Source organism: Neoarius graeffei, chromosome 9 (assembly GCF_027579695.1).
Source record: "Neoarius graeffei isolate fNeoGra1 chromosome 9, fNeoGra1.pri, whole genome shotgun sequence".
NCBI classification, from domain to species: domain Eukaryota; kingdom Metazoa; phylum Chordata; class Actinopteri; order Siluriformes; family Ariidae; genus Neoarius; species Neoarius graeffei.
In genome coordinates, this window is record NC_083577.1 from 41,235,010 (window position 1) to 41,253,786 (window position 18,777).

Genomic DNA, 18,777 nt, shown 5'->3' on the forward strand with positions numbered 1-18,777 from the left:
TTGCCAGTTTAGCTTAATGGTGTTAAATTGTGCTCATCTCCTTTGTCTGTCTCTGTCTGTCTGTCTCTCTCTGTCTGTCTGTCCCTGTCTCTCTCTCTCTGTCTGTCTGTCCCTGTCTCTCTCTCTGTCTGTCTGTCTGTCCCTGTCTCTGCCTCTCTGTCTGCCTCTCTCTCTCTCTCTCTCTCTCTCTCTCTGTCTCACCTCTCTCAGTTGCTGTGTGGTCAGGAAGAGTCTGTGCAGTGTCTTTTAGAGCAGGAGGCTTCGGTGTTGGTGGGTGACAGTAGGGGACGCTCAGCTCTCCACCTGGCTGCAGCGCGGGGTCACGCATCCTGCCTCAGTGAGCTGCTGACCTTGGCCTGTGCAGAGTCATCCATCCCTCCTCTGAGAGATCACCATGGATACACACCCCTACACTGGGCCTGCTATAACGGTCAGTCCTCTTCTCAACCTCCAGGCATCTACTGTATGCATGTCACATGAGTGTGATCAGCACTCCCTGTCTGTGTAGCAGTGGGATAAAAAGGCAAATTCACATCACTTCTTTCTATGACTATAGATATTTTACACTATCAGTCAATAATTTGGATTAGACTGAATATATATTTGCAGTTTTCTGAAAGGCAGTTTGATAAAGGCTTATGGTTAAAATTTGTTGAACGGAAGTTAATACTTGCATGTAAATTAATTTCAGAGTCAAAATGTTCAGTACAAGTCAAAAGTTTGGACACCTTCTAATTCACTGGTTTCTTAAAGTAATGTTGGATGTTGTTTCACTTCACTGTGTTGAGCGGTTCTTGACATAATCTGAATTACTACAGTTGTGGAATAGGGCTATTTACTGTATTGTTATTATTTACTGTTTACTGAGTGTTTGTGAGACTTGTGCTGCAAGGCAGGGAGAATACAAACACAAAACCCAAGTCCTTAGTGTAAAAATCAGTGAACTTAATGAAAAATTAGTCTAGGGAGAGTGGAGTGGAGTGGAGTGGAGTGGAGTGAGAGAGAGCGGTGCAGTCTGTGCAGGAGGCAGGGAACCCAAGCCATCCTAGAGCGGGGTCGATGGCGGATGCTGACTGTATCAGAGTCTGTTGGCGTCCCAGAGGCGGAGAGAGTGGGGGTGATTGCCGACAAAACACGCAAGAGGCTTGAGCTCATCGTCCTCTGCATCAGCAAGGTTTCCTGCCCAGAGAGAGGAAGAGAGTGCAGGAGCAAAAGAGCACATTTGCAATTCTGCTAACCTCTGAGAGCTGCGGTACCTTTTCATACTCCCCTGGCTGCTTGAGCAGGATGAATTAAAGTGCTGATTATGCCACTCCAGGCGTGTATGATCAGCGGATCCCAGCCCTTGGTCACGCTGCTTTCAGCTGTCAAAATTACCGGCACTGAAGCACCGCTGAAGGAGCAGTGCACGTCACCATTTTGATGTCTTCAATATTGTTCTACAACGTAGAAAATAATCAAAATACAGGAAAAAAAAACCCCTATGGATCAGTAGGTGTGTCCAAACTTTAGACTAGTAGTGTATCTGTAATACTTAAAAAGAGCAGTTTTACTTAAAATTAATTTGCTTCCCTTAACAATATGTGTTCATTAGAACTTGGGGACGCAGCCATAAACTGCTCAGACTATTTGAGATATTTAAATAAAGCCACCTGGGTGAAGATCCCACATCTAAGAAGATGCCAGGAGTGTGTAGCCCTTCATTAAACTTCAGTGACAGCAGAACTGTTAAGAATTTAAAAATATAAACTAGCTTTGATTTGTTTAACACTTTTTTTATTTCATAGCATTACTGTCGTCTTTATTATTTAAAAAAAAAACCTAAAAGAGAAAAGAGCATCCAAATGAAGTAACTCCTCCTGAAAGCAGGGGTGTCCAAACTTTTGACTGGTAGTGGATATACAGATGGGTGACAAATTAAAGGAAAAGTGTCTTATTTGCGAGAATAGAAGAATCTGAAACTGGACTGGAAAGATGAACACCAGTCTTCCAAAAGATATCCTCTCAGGTGGTGTTTTGATATAGGTGGTGGAGAGCGGTTTAACATGTCGCTCTAAAATGTCCTATGTATGTGTTCAGTTGGGCTGAGATCTGATGACTGTGTAAGCCATAGCATGCAATTTATGTCATTTCATCCTCCACAGATCATTCAGTGAGCCCTTATGAAAAAAAAATTAAAATATATTTTAGCCTCTCGCGTGGCACAGCAGAAATGTGTTTGCCTTATAGTTCCTGTTCATCTACAACATCAACATGGACAGCAGTGAATAAGTCAAAGTCCCTTCCACACCAGAATCTGGTCTTCCCAGGCAGTCTCCTGTCCCAGTACTAACCAGCTCTTTAAGGCGGATGGGTGCAGCGCCGATCTCTGTTTCCATAGCCCTCGGCCTCTCGCCTATACAGCTAGGGTTGCAGTGGGGTACTGGTCCTCTGGTAACTGCAAAAGTTTGACTCTGTACTCACATCTGTATTGCAGCGTGCCTTGCCAGATGGCAGTAGGTACCATTTTTGTGGCTACTGCCTCATAAAAGCAAAACGAGGCAGTCATCGTGTTGTAAGAATGAGTGTAACGCATAAGCATTACAATCACCAGAACGGCGACTCGTGATCTCGCGATACGAGCAGTTGATCTCGTGTTATCAAAGGTACACAAGAACGAGTAGCGAAGCCACTATGTCATCGTGTTGTAAGAATGAGTGTAACAATAGCGAAACTTCGTAACCAATCAGCACTTTTCCTGATCAAGTTCGATTACCCGTTCTACTTCTTGATAAACTTCAAAACCAGAAACGAAATAAGAGAAACCTTGTTATAACTTCGTAGTATAATCGGCAGATAAAAAGGATAAACCAAATTCACCTCGTGGGTCGCCAAGGCTACTGATTCGATATCAAATAAGTGGTGTTTTATTTTAAGAAAATTTACCTTTTGATTATCACAGCTTTTGTTTGGTCCTTCTGAAAGGTCAAATGAAAGGTTTTGTAAGCTTTTATTTATTTATTTTTTTAGCTTTTTGGCAGATATATTGAAAAGCCAATATCAAACTTATTTGCTTTAATTTTAATTTAATTTTTTTATTCTACACTTGTGAAACAATGTGCTCATTAGTACTAAATAATGCTTTGAAGACAACTCATGAACAAGTGCTTTCTTACTATTTTGAAAATAGATTTAGTTCACAGAACAAAAGACAGTAAACAAATTTGGTAACTCAAATACTACAAGTCCTGATGCTGCTCACCGCTTGGTGATGCTTGCAAGAAATGAAGTGAGTATAATTGGTAATGTGTATATGGGTCTGTCTCAGAAACTGGGTACTGTGGGGGTTCCCCACTAAATATACACAGTCAATAAACTATACGGTTTTGAATGGTGATGTTGGTCTTAATTTTGAAATAAAATGATGAAAGAAATAATACAGATAAAACTAAATCTTTGATGTGAATACTCTATTCAGAATTTGGCAAAAATTCTGCAAATTTGTGGAAAAACGGCGGCTTGATCTGGGACATGATAAATGGTTGACTACATCGCATTCCCTTAAAAAGGTTGTAGTCCACTGAAAAGTCTACAGTTATCACTAATTGTATTTTAAGTTGTAACTTTATACACCTAAGGATTGGTGCGCTCACAGAATAATCATAACCGTAATAAAACATCATGCAAAATATTTGATCCCCGTCGTAACTCCATTTTCCGCAGACCCAAAACCAATACGATCGTGTGTTTTGATCTAAACAGAAAGCCTCAGGGTCAAGGTCACTACCTCACCAAAAGTAGTAACTTAAAATCACTACGCCATATAAAAATTTAGTTATAAATCTGCGATTTTGTTTTTTAAAACGAAAACTAAAAGTTAGGTATAGAATATGTTTCTTACAGAATATGTTACGATGGTAGCTGGTCTTGTATGAATTTCTGAGCTATAAAATGAGTTGTGGTCTATTTTTTACCGTAGCGTGTTATTTGTGTGCGGGGAAGGACACACATTAACAATTTGCATGTGTAGAATGGAATTTTCCACTCCAACAGTTAGAAGTTGATCGTGCTTCCATTTGCGGTCTTTCTGTTACGCGAGTGATCTGTTCGGACGTTATCACTGAAAAGGGGAGTTTTGACAGTTTTATTTTGTTTTAGTCTTGCAGTATAAGGCAATAGAATGTTTCTTTTTCATCTTACTTTCATATTTCGTAGTGTTTGCGTATTTTTGGCCAATATTTTGCAACCACGGTCAATTTAGATCGAACTTTTGATAGAATCTACGGCCAGTCATTTTGCCCCGCCCCCACCTCGCGCTCCGTCCGGTGCGGTAGTGATGTCCTGTTGCTCACGCGCCGCAGCAGAGACCCGCACAACCTTCAGCCGGTACAGTCGCTGTTCTTTTACCACCGCCGTTATTCTCATCTTTCCGGTGTGTTCTTGATTTTTCCATTGTGTCCTATTTCGCCATATCAAATACCCCAAATGTATCATATTATTCATATTTAAGTGAATAATCAATTCAGTCATCATAACTTGGCATTTTTAACCCAAGCAATCAAAAAGAGGAAATTTATTCAATATTTTCACTCATCTGTGAAGGAGGGGCTTTAATTCTTCATGATGTAGTTATTTTATATGTAAATCAATTTTACAAAAATATTTTCCACAGTGGAGGCCAGATAAAGCAAGATACTATCTTTATTCTTATTAAACATGACAAAAGAAACATTGAGTGTTAGGTAAATGCAAAAAAAAAAAAAGTAAAATTAGAAAATGTATTTTTTGACCATAATGTCTCAAATGAGAGACCAGTTTCTGAGATGGACCCATATACAGTATGCTATATTTACTGTATGGACATGGTATCAGAAAACAACTTTATTTATAAGCAGTAGCCACATGTACCCATAGGGTACCTATTTTTATGATGGTCTTTGGTATGACTTGACTACAAGTAGAACTCTCAATCTCCTGGTCGAGAGGCAGACATGCTAACCACTAGGCCAGCTCGCGGTAGTGAATAATAAAGTGGGCAATAATTGTATACAGTATTTAAAAACCCAGAAAAGCACATGCTGCATTTTACACACATTAAAGCAGTGTGTTTCTGTCTGTGTAGCGTAAAGGATCAGGAATCCTGTGCAGTTTCTCAGTTGATGAATCGTCTATGCATTCAGGAAAATTAAATTTTGTGTGTGTGTTTGGCAGGTCATGAAGGCTGTGTGGAGGTGCTGTTAGAGCAGAAAGGCTGTCGATGCTTTGATGGGAACCCCTTCACCCCTCTGCACTGTGCTGTGTATGTCTCCAGTCTTCTCTTTGATTCCTGTTCTATGTGCTTGCAATGCAAAAGTGATCTATCAAGTGTATATATCTCAAGGACTGCAAATTCATCTAAAATGTCTCACATATGAGAACTGTATAAAAATCCTAGGCGCCCTATTTTTTTTTCATACAAACTTTGTTGTAGAAGTCATAAAATAGGAATCTATATTATTGAGTCAATACAAAACATACATATTTTAGAGTTCCAAACGTTCGTTTTCCAGTACAAAATTAAATGTTACAGAAAAAAAAGCATATTACAGAAGAGAGCACTTTTCAGATTAAAAAAGAAAACATAATGAAGGCTACTGGGTTTTGGTGCAAAATTAAGAAGCAAGTGTGAGACGAGTCAAAGTGTCCAGAAGAACTGTGTCTGGTTCTGTAAGATGCTCAGTAAAACCTACAGCTCATTTCCTTATCAAACTGCACTCACTGTACCTGAGACTGCTAATTTTTTAATTTTTATTTTTTAAGCAAAGGGTCGTCTCACACCAAATATTGACTTTGTTTCATTTATTATGGCTTACTGCTGTTTATAGAATTTTTAAATGTTGAAACATTTCATTTAATTATTTTTAAATCCATTTTTGGTCTACAGCATTTCTTTACATGTGCCTAAGACTTTTGCACAGTACTGTGTGTGCATATAGAGGCATTGCCTTAAAGCAGAGCTCCTGATGAGTGTATGAGCAAAATATTTTGCAAGGGCACAAAACCAGCCTGAATAGAATAATAACATTATAGCATATGAACCATCGAATTGTGTAGTGTGGTGCTCTTCACGTCAATAAATTGCTGCATCGTCTTGTGACAGTGAGACCAATAATGAGATACGCATCACAGTTACGACTACAAGTTTATTCGTTTATTTGACACCAGAAACAACGTTTATTATGGTGTGACTCTGCTGGGCACCTGGTGGACAGCAGTGAACCAGCGCTTTCACTTTACAGTTACCATCCAATATTATCGGACATAAGAACTAATCGATATCGATCCGTGGTAGTTTTAAATTATCTAACACTAAAGAAAGAGGCTCATAATTGCTATTGAACTATGCAGTAATTATGTTTACACAAGTGTGCGGAGTAAAAAATAATTCAGGTAAAAAAAAAAGCATCAAATGCAAAGATGCATTGCCTGCTATGAAAAATCCAGGAGGATAAAAACCTTCGGGGGGGAGGGGAAACCCCACTGGAAAACATCCTCCTCGACTGAATGCAACGTACAGTATGCGCTCTGAGGGTTCGAGCTACAATCTTGATATTTCAAACTTGATGTCAAACAGTTGTCTGGTTACTGTCAATTATCCAACAAGCTAGTGAACTCCTAAAACTGTTTTAACAAGTTTTATATGAAACCGTCGTGAATCTCATCTCATCTCATCTTATTATCTCTAGCCGCTTTATCCTGTTCTACAGGGTCGCAGGCGAGCTGGAGCCTATCCCAGCTGACTACGGGCGAAAGGCGGGGTACACCCTGGACAAGTCGCCAGGTCATCACAGGGCTGACACATAGACACAGACAACCATTCACACTCACATTCACACCTACGGTCAATTTAGAGCCACCAGTTAACCTAACCTGCATGTTTTTGGACTGTGGGGGAAACCGGAGCACCCGGAGGAAACCCACGCAGACACGGGGAGAACATGCAAACTCCGCACAGAAAGGCCCTCGCTGGCCACGGGGCTTGAACCCGGACCTTCTTGCTGTGAGGCGACAGCGCTAACCACTACACCACCGTGCCGCCACCATCATTAATATTTTCCATAAATTCTTCTTCTTTCGGCTGCGTCCGTTAGGGGTCGCCACAGCAGATCATCATGAGCTGTGTATTTGATTTGGCATTGGTTTTTACACTGGGTGCTCTTTCTGATACAACTCTCCCCGGTCAATCCGGGCTTGGGACCGGCTTCATTCCCAAAGCTTGTGTAACCCCAGTGGCTGGGTATTTTACCTAATCTGCATGTCTTTGGACTGTGGAGGAAACCAGGGCACCCAGAGGAAACCCACACAGACATGGGAAGAACATGCAAACTCCATACAGAAAGGCCCCTGTCAGCCATGAGGTTTGAACCCGGAACCTTCTTGCTGTGAGGCGACAGTGCTAACCACGACACCACCAATATTTTTCGTAAAATGTGTTGGTAAATACATACATGAAAATCCCTCACCTTTCGGCAAAATTCGCCGTTTTGAAACCAAAATGGATGACCTACGTGAATCGTGTAGATCCGATGAGAAAAAAAATTGGGGGGGTTTGATATTGACCCAAAGGGCAAGGAGGTCGCTTCGCACCCATAGACAGCTCATGCCGGTTTGCGCCTCCACCTCCTGCTTTGATATTGACGCCATAGCGACGAGTACATCTCACTGCGAAGGGCAAGCAGCGTCATTTCGCGCCTCTTCTCCTGCTGGCCAGAGCGTGCACACATCAGTCAGAGTGCAGACCAGACCACCAGAAGCTGGATTGAGTCATCGGACTGAATTTCCTACTTTTTTCAAACTTTCCTGATTGCTATCAAAACAAACAAAACTTCCAGCTTGATTACGTCAGCATTCGAAAGAGGGCACGCGTGTCTTTTGACAATCCCTGTGTCCGAAATTGCTCGCTACTCACTATATAGGGCACTGTATAATGGAGATGCCATTTTGTAGTGCTGTCCGTGCTGAAAGAAATCAAATTAAAAGTCTCAAATTTGATTTAATAAAAGACAGCAGCAAAGAAGAAAGTATTCAGCCTTGATTTAAAAAGAGCTGAAAGCTGCAGGTACTTCCATATCTTGGCAGGCTGAGTGGTATGCTGGGGCACCTCTTGCCAGCAGACCAGGATATCCAGAGGGAACTTGTGCGGTTCAGTGTTGACCTGACCATCCCCAGCTTCAAGGAGGGAGAGAGCATCGTGGAGTGGTGGGGTCATGTCTTCAACAAACCAGACAAGTACCCCTCCCTGGGTGCACTGGTTAAGTGTTGCCTCTCCATCTTTCATGGACCTAGAGTCGAGTCCTCATTTAGTCTGATGAATGATGTAATTGATCAAAGGAGTGGCAGCATGAACGTGGAAACATTTAATGCAATACAGACGGTCAAGTACATGCTGATGTCCGGGGGAAGACAGCTATGCAGCTCTTTAGAAGGGAGGCCGTGAAGTTTGGGGAAGTGGACAGAACATTAACTCTGCAGCAGCCACATACAAACACCAGCAGAGGGTGAACAAGGAGGAAAAGCAGCAGAGCAAGTACTGTATGGCTCTCAAGCAACTTGCAGTGCTCAGCAGGCCAAGAAACCGACTGCTGAAGGAGAGAAGCGGGCAAGGCTGAAACATGTGGCAACTCTGCGAAAGCAGGCCATGGAGACACTGGTGGTCCAGGCAAATAAAAGGAAAAAATGATCACTATTCCTTGTGTGTTCTCCACTTTCTTCATTCTATTATTCGCATTTTTTTCCAGGGCATAATTTCACTATAACTACATGTATTTGTACTGTATGTCCTTGTGCAAATGTCAATACAGTATACTTAGTAAGGAGGCTATAATTTATTCTGAGGGAGGACCCCCCAAACAAAATAAAACAACACCAGAGGCCACGTCACCACTCGCGCACCCTTCTCACCTTTTTCACCCCGACCCGTTTTCATGCCTGTAAATAATCCCATGTTATTTTTTTATAAAGAAAGTTAAAATAAGCGCTGCATCAAAACCCATCTGTGTTATGAAAATAAAGATGCAAATTTCATTGTCCGGTGGTCAAGTGTTAATGAGATACGTTGCCTTGTTACTTACGATGGGGTTTCCTGTAGTGGTACACGTACGGACATCATACGGTCGCAAAAGCCATCAAAAATCATGTCGATGCATTCCCATATTCTCTTAAGTATGGAGCTTTACTCCACGTATTTTACACACAAGGAGCTCTGCTAATATTAGAAAAGAAGCACACAATTATTAAGCCTATTTCCTTTTCATTTTTAATAATTTCATCCTGAAAGTTACCTTCCAGAATATCTAAAAATAACAATTCTAGTAATTTAATATGTAAGGGATAACGTACATTGAGCCAGTCATTATCGTAAAATAAACTCCGACAGGGTGATGCAGGACCCCGATGCGAAGTGACCACAAATCATAGTCACTTGGTACCAAACCTCAGCTTGGGGTTCGATACTGTTGTACAGTGGTGCTTGAAAGTTTGTGAACCCTTTAGAATTTTCTATATTTCTGCATAAATATGACCTAAAACATCAGATTTTCACACAAGTCCTGAAAGTAGATTAAGAGAACCCAGTTAAACAAATGAGACAAAATATTATACTTGGTCATTTATTTATTGAGGAAAATGATCCCATATTACACATCTGTGAGTGGCAAAAGTATGTGAACCTTTGCTTTCAGTATCTGGTGTGACCCCCTTGTGCAGCAATAACTGCAACGAAACATTTCTGGTAACTGTTGATCAGTCCTGCACACTGGCTTGGAGGAATTTTAGCCCATTCCTCTGTACAGAACAGCTTCAACTCTGGGATGTTGGTGGGTTTCCTCACATGAACTGCTCGCTTCAGGTCCTTCCACAGCATTTCGATTGGACTAAGATCAGGACTTTGACTTGGCCATTCCAAAACATTTAACTTTATTCTTCTTTAACCATTCTTTGGTAGAATGACTTGTGTGCTTAGGGTCGTTGTCTTGCTGCATGACCCACCTTCTCTTGAGATTCAGTTCATGGACAGATGTCCTGACATTTTCCTTCAGAGTTCGCTGGTATAATTCAGAATTCATTGTTCCATCAATGATGGCAAGCCGTCCTGGCCCAGGTGCAGCAAAACAGGCCCAAACCATGATACTACCACCACCATGTTTCACAGATGGGATAAGGTTCTTATGCTGGAATGCAGTGTTTTTTCCTTTCTCCACACACAACGCTTCTCATTTAAACCAAAAAGTTCTATTTTGGTCTCATCTGTCCACAAAAACATTTTTCCAATAGCCTTCTGGCTTGTCCACGTGATCTTTAGCAAACTGCAGACGAGCAGCAGTGTTCTTTTTGGAGAGCAGTGGCTTTCTCCTTGCAACCCTGCCATGCACACCATTGTTGTTCAGTGTTCTCCTGATGGTGGACTCATAAACATTTAACATTAGCCAATGTGAGAGAGGCCTTCAGTTGCTTAGAAGTTACCCTGGGGTCCTTTGTGACTTCGCCGACTATTACACGCCTTGCTCTTGGAGTGATCTTTGTTAGTCAACCACTCCTGGGGAGGGTAACAATGGTCTTGAATTTCCTCCATTTGTACACAATCTGTCTGACTGTGGATTGGTGGAGTCCAAACTCTTCAGAGATGGTGTTGTAACATTTTCCAGCCTGATGAGCATCAACAACGCTTTTTCTGAGGTCTTCAGAAATCTCCTTTGTTCATGCCATGATACACTTCCACAAATATGTGTTGTGAAGATCAGACTTTGATAGATCCCTGTTCTTTAAATAAAACAGGGTGCCCACTCACACCTGATTGTCATCCCATTGATTGAAAACACCTGACTCTAATTTCACCTTCAAATTAACTGCTAATCCTAGAGGTTCACATACTTTTGGCACTCACAGATATGTAATATTGGATCATTTTCCTCAATAAATAAATGACCAAGTATAATATTTTTGTCTCATTTGTTTAACTGGGTTCTCTTAATCTACTTTTAGGACTTTTGTGAAAATCTGATGTTTTAGGTCATATTTATGCAGAAATATAGAAAATTCTAAAGGGTTCACAAACTTTCAAGCACCACTGTATACCGTTTTCACATCTGTCGCAGATCAACTTCCTGTTTACTGACAATGTATTTATGAAACATATAGGGTGGATTTACAAAATTTTCGTAACACTTTTCTCAGCAACTACAAATCACAACTGCTTGATATTTGGTACTGAGCTTCAGCTCGGGGTTCTATACCGTGTATACCGTTTTCAAGTCTATCGCACGTTGACTTCCTGTTTACCAACAATGTATTTACGAAACATATAGGGTGGATTTTGATGCTATTTCAAAATGACAGTTTACCAGGATGCTATTTGAAATCCCTGGGGAGAACACTGCTCTTTACTTGCTTGTTTCAGGGTTAATTATTTGTTGATGTCAACATTCATAATAAGTGTCCTGTTCCTTCGATTGCTTGTATTCTGATATAAGCGAGAGCGGGGGGATGCGTAAGTGAGCAGTAGCTCACAGTTGATCTTGTTACATGGCTTTTTTATTTCTAAGATTAAAATAGACGGTCATTATGATGTGTGACGCTGCTTTCAGTCACGTCATATTTGTGACGTAGTTGAGTCACGCGTGCAGAATAAATGGCGAGAGGTTTCAAAACTGAATTTATTTCTCCACTCAAGTAATACATGATAAATGTTCTGAGAAAGATAAAAATATAATCTATATTGATTTATTTTTCAACAAAATGATGTTAGATAATGAACAGTTTTTTCACTGAAAGCTGGCACCTTGGAAAGAAAGTCTCTAATTGCCCAGTAGCATTATGGGAAAATTCTGCCCATTAAGGAACCAATCAGAGTGCACGATTTTACCGGACGTCACTCGTGCCATATAATAATTGTTTATAATAATGTCCTACTAAAATAGTAAAGAAATAAGCCTGTGTGTGTGTTTATTCCATGTTTTTCTGTGTAGGATAAATGACCAGGAGTCCTGTGCAACTCTTCTCCTGGATGCACTGGGCTCAGAGATTGTAACCTGCAAGGACTCCAAGGACAGGTGTGTGTGTGTGTGTGTGTGTTGTTTTTAACAGAACCTCCAGTCATCTTAAATCAACCCATCTTATGTGCTAATGTCATAAATTGTATCTCCTATCCTTTAGGACTCCTCTCCATGCAGCTGCTTTTGCTGACCATGTGGACTGTGTTCAGCTGCTCCTTGCCCATGATGCTCCTTTGGATGACGTAGACCAATCAGGGCGCAGTGCGCTCATGATGGCGGCAGAGAGGGGGGCAATCGGAGCTGTAGGTATGGAGTAGGTTCCTCCTCTAACATCTCTTCAACTTACCGAGCGCCACCGTTCTGACATGTTTAATTTTGTGTGTTTGAACAGAGGCTCTTCTCACCAGTGCGAACCCAGACCTCACTTTGACAGACCAAAAAGGCAACACTGTGCTGCACCTCGCTTGCAGTAGTGTGAGTGTTCATTTACATTTGAGAGAATTTTTTAAATCGGTTACAGAAACAGGATTAGAAATTGAGACCATTTTCTCCAAATACAGTTTAATAAATGAGCAAAGAGGTGCTTGGCGTGTTGAGTTCGTTTCTGTAGTTTTGTACTGAAGCTGTACGATTTGTGTCGCTAACAAGCTAACTGGAAGAATATAGTCTACAATTGATCACTTCCTAAATGATCACACACTCATTTCATTCCACTGTTTGGCTCAGTATCGGCATTTATAGAGGAACAAATCATCAGAATAAGTTCATAGTGAAAGAATAAACTTACAAAACAAATTGGAAATTACTCTCCAGATGATTTCTGACATAGAATTTTAGGCCAGAGCTCCTCCCCAAGTTTCATATTTGGACATATGTCTCTGAATGTTCTCAGTCATCCAGGTCATCGTAAACCGTAGGTGCTAAAGAAGGCAACTGGACTTGCTTGAAATTCTCGAAGACGTTTCACGTCTCATCCAAAAGGTTTCTTCAGTTCTGTCTGACTAGTGTAGAGTTCCAGGTATTTATCCTCTACTGGGGCAAAACCAACCCTAAAAGGAGTCGTTGAGGTCACATGGGTTGTTGACACTCTCAGTCATCCTATAGAGGATGTGCAGTCACGTGACCCGTCTGTGTTTACTCCGCCATATTGGACGGCTTCAGGATCGTTTACCTTGTGCGAGTGTAATGGATCCAGGGAGTAATCCCCAAGAAAATTTGGAAAATACCCCATCCACATCGCGCGATAACTTGTCTAAGTTTGTTCAGCATCTTGAAGGTGACGTGAGGCAGCGTTACGTGGAAAAGTGTTCCAGGTTGGGGATTGCAGATCCGTACAACTTGCCGCAATCCTTGTTCAGGGAAATTCGGAGCTGCGGTGCCGGCGATTTGCCCGCTCTGGCCTACCACGACATTTACAATTTTCTTGTTAATTGTGAATCGTGTTACACTGGCAAAGCCCTCAAAGCTTACAAGAGCCTGGAAGCTTATAAATATTTTGTTGCGGGATGGATATCTCAACTATACCTCTGGAAGGTTCCGAAGAACAATGTCTACTTGATAACCTCACGGGTAAGTGGCATTAAGACGTTTATCATAAAGAGACTATGCAGGACGTTTTATCGTAAGAATGTTCGAAATCTAAACTCCGTTTCAGATAATGACAGGTTTGTAAATATGTATGTTTTTGTCTGGAAAAAAAATCACAAATCACCGCTATCTTTATCTGTGCAGAATTATTATTCAATATCAGATATAAATGTATTAGAAGATTACACCTACCTGATATGAAGTGTTCACTACAAATTCGGCTGGTAGAACTGGGGTACCAGTTTTCTCTTCGCACAGCGGACACCCATTTTGCGCGTCTCTCCTCGTCTGCGGGGAATCTATAAAATGACAGGCCCTCCTTTTGGCCCTGTCTATTCGTACAACCAAATGCTGAACAAGATATAACCATTTTCGAAAGATCTACTCCCACACACTTGACAATTAGAACGGGTTCGTCTAAGGCTACATCCACACGACAACGGCAACGAGTTTTTTTTTTTTTTTTTTTTTTTTTTAAATATCGCGTCCACATGGGCAACAGATCAGTAAAATTTCAGGTACATATGGCAACGCAGCGCTTGCTGAAAACGATGCAATACACATGCCACACCTTTACGTGCGCTGTAAGATGGTCCCATTGGAGACACCAGAACAATAGAAGTAGACGCATGCACATAACTGCGCATGCGCACAGTGACTATCCCTGTCACTGTCACACGCACACACTTTCTCAATCCCTATCCTATGGATATAGTCCCTTTAAATCACGTGCTCGTTTTTTGAATGGAGACGCGGAAAGAGGAATGAATGGGGGTAGATGGAAGCCGGTACGCCAACATTATGAGATCCTCCAGAATTCTTTAATGGTCCGGAATAAATTGAATGCTACGCGTTGATGGATTAATTTGTTCTTCTACGCCCTTTTTGAGGAATGTATTGTCGGACTTAAACCAACATCTGAAGAGGTGAGATCGCTCCTTTTTTTTTTTCCCTATTTTTGCTGGTGGGATTGACTCTGCCCTAAGGGCTATTTTCTTTCTCTCTCTCTCTCTCTCTCTCTCTCTCTCTCTCTCTCTCTCTCTCACTTTGCACCATTACACAATAAATATTCACAGTGAAAATATTTTGTAAGCGCGTTTCATGAACCAAGTTATAGGATTTGTTGACAACTCGCATCGAGTTCGTTACACTTCTACCCGGCGTGAAGCACGTGGTTGTGACGTCATCGTAAACAAATCCGTTTTACTCATCCAGACGACTTCGCAACGCCTCCATTGCCAGATTTTTTCACTCTGGAACCTGTTCTCAAAAGATTTCGTTTTGGGGCACCCAAAACGCCGGTGCCGTGTGGACGCCAGGCCGAAACAATAAACAAGTTTATCAGATTCACCTGAATCCGTTGCCGTGTGGACAGGGCCTAAGTTCTATGCGCGGCCATGCCGTCCAAGATGGCAGATAAACAAATATCACGTGACCTCGTGACGTCACGTGCACGCTCTCTATAGGTGTTCGGGAACGACCATCACTGAACAGACGAGGTGGTCTGAGACACCACTTATCAGCCACCTACAATGCAGTCCTTGGCACATTTCCCAGAAAACTGAATACACATCCACACTAAACTCAACTGACTTCAATGACCCACATGGTGGCAGAAAGAGCCAACGACCCACAGATCACCCTAACGACCTTCTAGGCTGCTAACACCATTCACACCTGGCCTCCAGTGACCCTAACACCTACAGGATGACTGAGAGGGTCAATGACCCATGTGACCTCAAGGACTCTCCTTAGGTTTGCTTTTGGTCCACTAGAAGATAAATACCTGGAACTCCTCACTAGTCAGACAGAACTGAAGAAGCCTTTCGGATGAGAGGTGAAACGTCTTCAAGGATTTCAAGCAAATCCAGTTGCCTTCTTTAGCACCAACGGTTTATTTGGACTTAACAAATCATGTGCTGAGGAAGAAAGTGAATCAGGTTTCAAGATGGTTGACTTTTCAGCTATTCAGTGTCCTTTTGTCCATTTTTAGCTCCTCTGGCCATGGGGCCGATGAGCTGTTGCCGTGGCATGCGTTATCTGTCCGTCGTTCACACTTCTGTTAAATTGTATCTCCACAGATTTCCATTCCGATTGTTTTGTTTGAAAGAACTCCTCACTCCGCACAAAACTTGGTTGTTGTTTTGTCAAATTTTTTTGCTAATGAGTTAGTAATTAGGCCAAATTTAGCAAATTTTCCAGGCCTCTCATTAGAATTGTACAGTGGCATGCAAAAGTTTGGGCACCCTGACTGAAAATGTCTGTTACTGTGAATAGTTAAGTGAGCATAAGATGAACTGATCACCAAAAGGCATAAAGCTAAAGACGACACATTTCTTTTCAGCGTTTTCTGCAAGATTTGTGTATTATTTTTGTTTTGTACAATTGGAGAGTGAAAAAAGAAAAGGAACACCATGCGAAAGTTTGGGCACCCCAATACATTTGAGTTCTCAGGTACTTTTACCAAGGTTCCAGACCTTAATTAGCTTATTGAGCTGTGGCTTGTTCAAATTCTTCGTTAGGAAAGGTCAGATGATGCAGATTTCAAAGCTGTATAAATTCTCTGACTCCTCAAACTTGTCCCTAAAATCAACAGCCATGGGCTCCTCTAAGCAACTCCCTCGCATTCTGAGTAATAAAATAATTGATGCTCTTAAAGCAGGAGAAGGCTACAAGAACGTAGCAAAGTGTTTTCAGGTAGCTGTTTCCTCAGATTGTAATGTTATTAAGAAATAGCAGTTAACAGAAACAGTGGAGATCAAGGTGAGGTCTGGAAGATGAAGAAAACATTCTGAAAGAACTGCTCGTTGGATTGCTAGAAAGGCAAATAAAAAACCCTGTTTGACTGCAAAAGACCTTCAGAAAGATTTAGCAGACCCTGGAGTGGTGGTGTACTGTTCTACTATGCAGCGACACCTGAACAAATATGACCTTCATGGGAGAGTCATCAGAAGAAAACCATTCCTGCGTCCTAGCCACAAAATTCAGCGTCTGAAGTTTGCAAATGAACATCTAAATAAGCCTGATGCATTTTGGAAACAAGTCCTGTGGACTGATGAAATCAAAATAGAACTTTTTGGCCACAATGTGCAAAGGTATGTTTGGAGAAAAAAGGGTGCCAAATTCCAGGAAAAGAACACCTCTCCAACTCTGAAGCATGGGTGTGGATCGATCATGCTTTGGGGTTGTTGCAGCCAGTGGCACAGGGCACATTTCATTGGTTGAGGGAAGCATGGATTCGAATAAATACCAGCAAATTCTGGAAGCAAACATCACACCATCTGTAAAAAAGTTGAAGTTAAAAAGAGAATGAGTCCTCCAATAAGACGATGATCCAAAACAAACCTCAAAATCTACAATGGAATACCTCAAGAGGCACAAGCTGAAGGTTTTGCCCTGGCCCTCACAGTCCCCTGACCTAAACATCACTGAAAATCTTAGTCTGGCTAACGTGACTGCAAAGCTCTATGAGCTATTGGTCTGGCCAAGATATTAAGCCCAACCGTTTCCCAGAGCCTGTGGTTGACCCGCCTCCCTGAAATGCCTCAGTTTGCTACTGGTCGAAGCCAGAAAAGGCTGTGATGAAGCTTAAACCAATCACATCACTCTTTCCTCTGACATATGCGACGTGACGGGGCTAACTGGTAGATTAAACCATAGACATCCTATTATTAAACTCTTACCGAAGCCGGTCGGGAGCAAGGCGAAAACGTCCTTCCTTTCAATAAATACCTCCAGGGCTGCTCTTTGCTCCGTTTTCAATGAGAACTTCCCGTTGAATGCTTTCAATACAGCATTCGTGAATGAAGCGCTTCCGGCGTAGATTCTGTAAACAATCTATGGCTTCCGGTCGAAGTTCTACTACGTCAGTGCCTTGAACACGCCTCTACCCAGGGTCGTTGGAGATGCTCAAAGTTGATTGGTTCCCGATTTTTCGGGAGCTTGGAAGAGCTGTAGATAGCTTGCCTGGGCAGACTAAGCTCGCAACAGGCCCTCGTGTTGCATCACGCTTAGGATGGGCGGGCCCAGGCTATGAAAATCTGTGGCTAGATCTCAGAAGAGCAGTGCATGCAAGACAGCCCAAGAAACTTGTAGAACTGGAAGCCTTTTGCAAGGACAAATGCGTGAAAATCCCCCAGGTAAGAACTGAAAGATTATTAGCTGGCTATAAAAATTGTTTACAAGCTGTGATACTTGCCAAAGGGGGTGTTACTAGGTATGAACCATGCAGGGTGCCCAAACTTTTGCTTCGGGCCCTTTTCCTTTGTCATTTTGAAAATGTAAAAGATGAAGAAAAAATTGTTTTTGCTTAAAATATAAAGGGAATGAGTCATCTTTATACCTTTTGGAGATAATTTCATCTTCAACTTGCTTAACTGTTCACAGTAACAGCAATTTTGACCAGGGGTGCCCAAACTTTTGCATACCACTGTATCTCCTCTCTGATTTCTCATCCGATTTCAGTTTTGATCTGTTTTGGGTAGATCTTCCCATGAGGAACCAAACTTGGTTGTTTGTTTTGTTGATTTTCTTGTAAACAATTTGTTTACAACTTTATTTTCAGTTCAATCATATCTCCTCCCTCAGTTTCCAGTGGATTTCAGTTCTGATTGTTTTATTTGAAAGAACTAGACCTTCTACACAATGCTCGGTTATTGTATTGTCAGTTTTTTGCTAACAAATTAGTAATTAGGTCAACTTATCACATTTTTCTTCTGACTAGAATTTTATCTCCGCTCTCATTTATCATGCAAATTCAGTTCTGATTGATGTTTTGGGTCGATCTTCCCTTGGGGAAGAAAATTTTTTCTTTTGTTGATTTTTTTTTCCTGTTGTAAACAGTTTGTCGTGGAGGTTGGTCCTCTCTCACACGGTCACATTTCAGCTCTATTTGATGGCAGGCCAGATGAGTGACTACGTCCTTGACGTTCTGGTTATAGAGAACACGAACACATCCGTTTGGATAGGAATAGGTTTTCAGTACGTGTCTGTAATAAAATATTTTCACATTTCCTTCATGATGAAACTCTTCCAGACGGTTATAGGTTTATGTGGGATGGGTGAGTTTCTAACAAGTCTCTTTCCTGAATGAATGAATGAAATGATTTTTGTGTCACAGTGATGCGTTCACTTTTTCCTCCCCAATTTGCTCACCTGCCAGTTACCACCCACCCACCTCTCT

At 41.6% G+C, this 18,777-nt stretch overlaps 1 protein-coding gene across 2 annotated transcripts in view; it reads left to right on the forward strand.

The window, feature by feature from the left end:
• Positions 1–18,777, forward strand: part of ankrd44 (ankyrin repeat domain 44) — a 76,946-nt gene that overhangs the window by 54,320 nt on the left and 3,849 nt on the right. For both annotated transcript variants that reach the window (XM_060929513.1, XM_060929512.1), the window contains exons 21-25: positions 211–430; positions 5,191–5,278; positions 11,982–12,065; positions 12,169–12,314; positions 12,400–12,482. In XM_060929513.1, the coding sequence (XP_060785496.1) occupies positions 211–430; positions 5,191–5,278; positions 11,982–12,065; positions 12,169–12,314; positions 12,400–12,482 (621 nt within the window). The remainder of the gene's footprint in view (positions 1–210; positions 431–5,190; positions 5,279–11,981; positions 12,066–12,168; positions 12,315–12,399; positions 12,483–18,777) is intronic.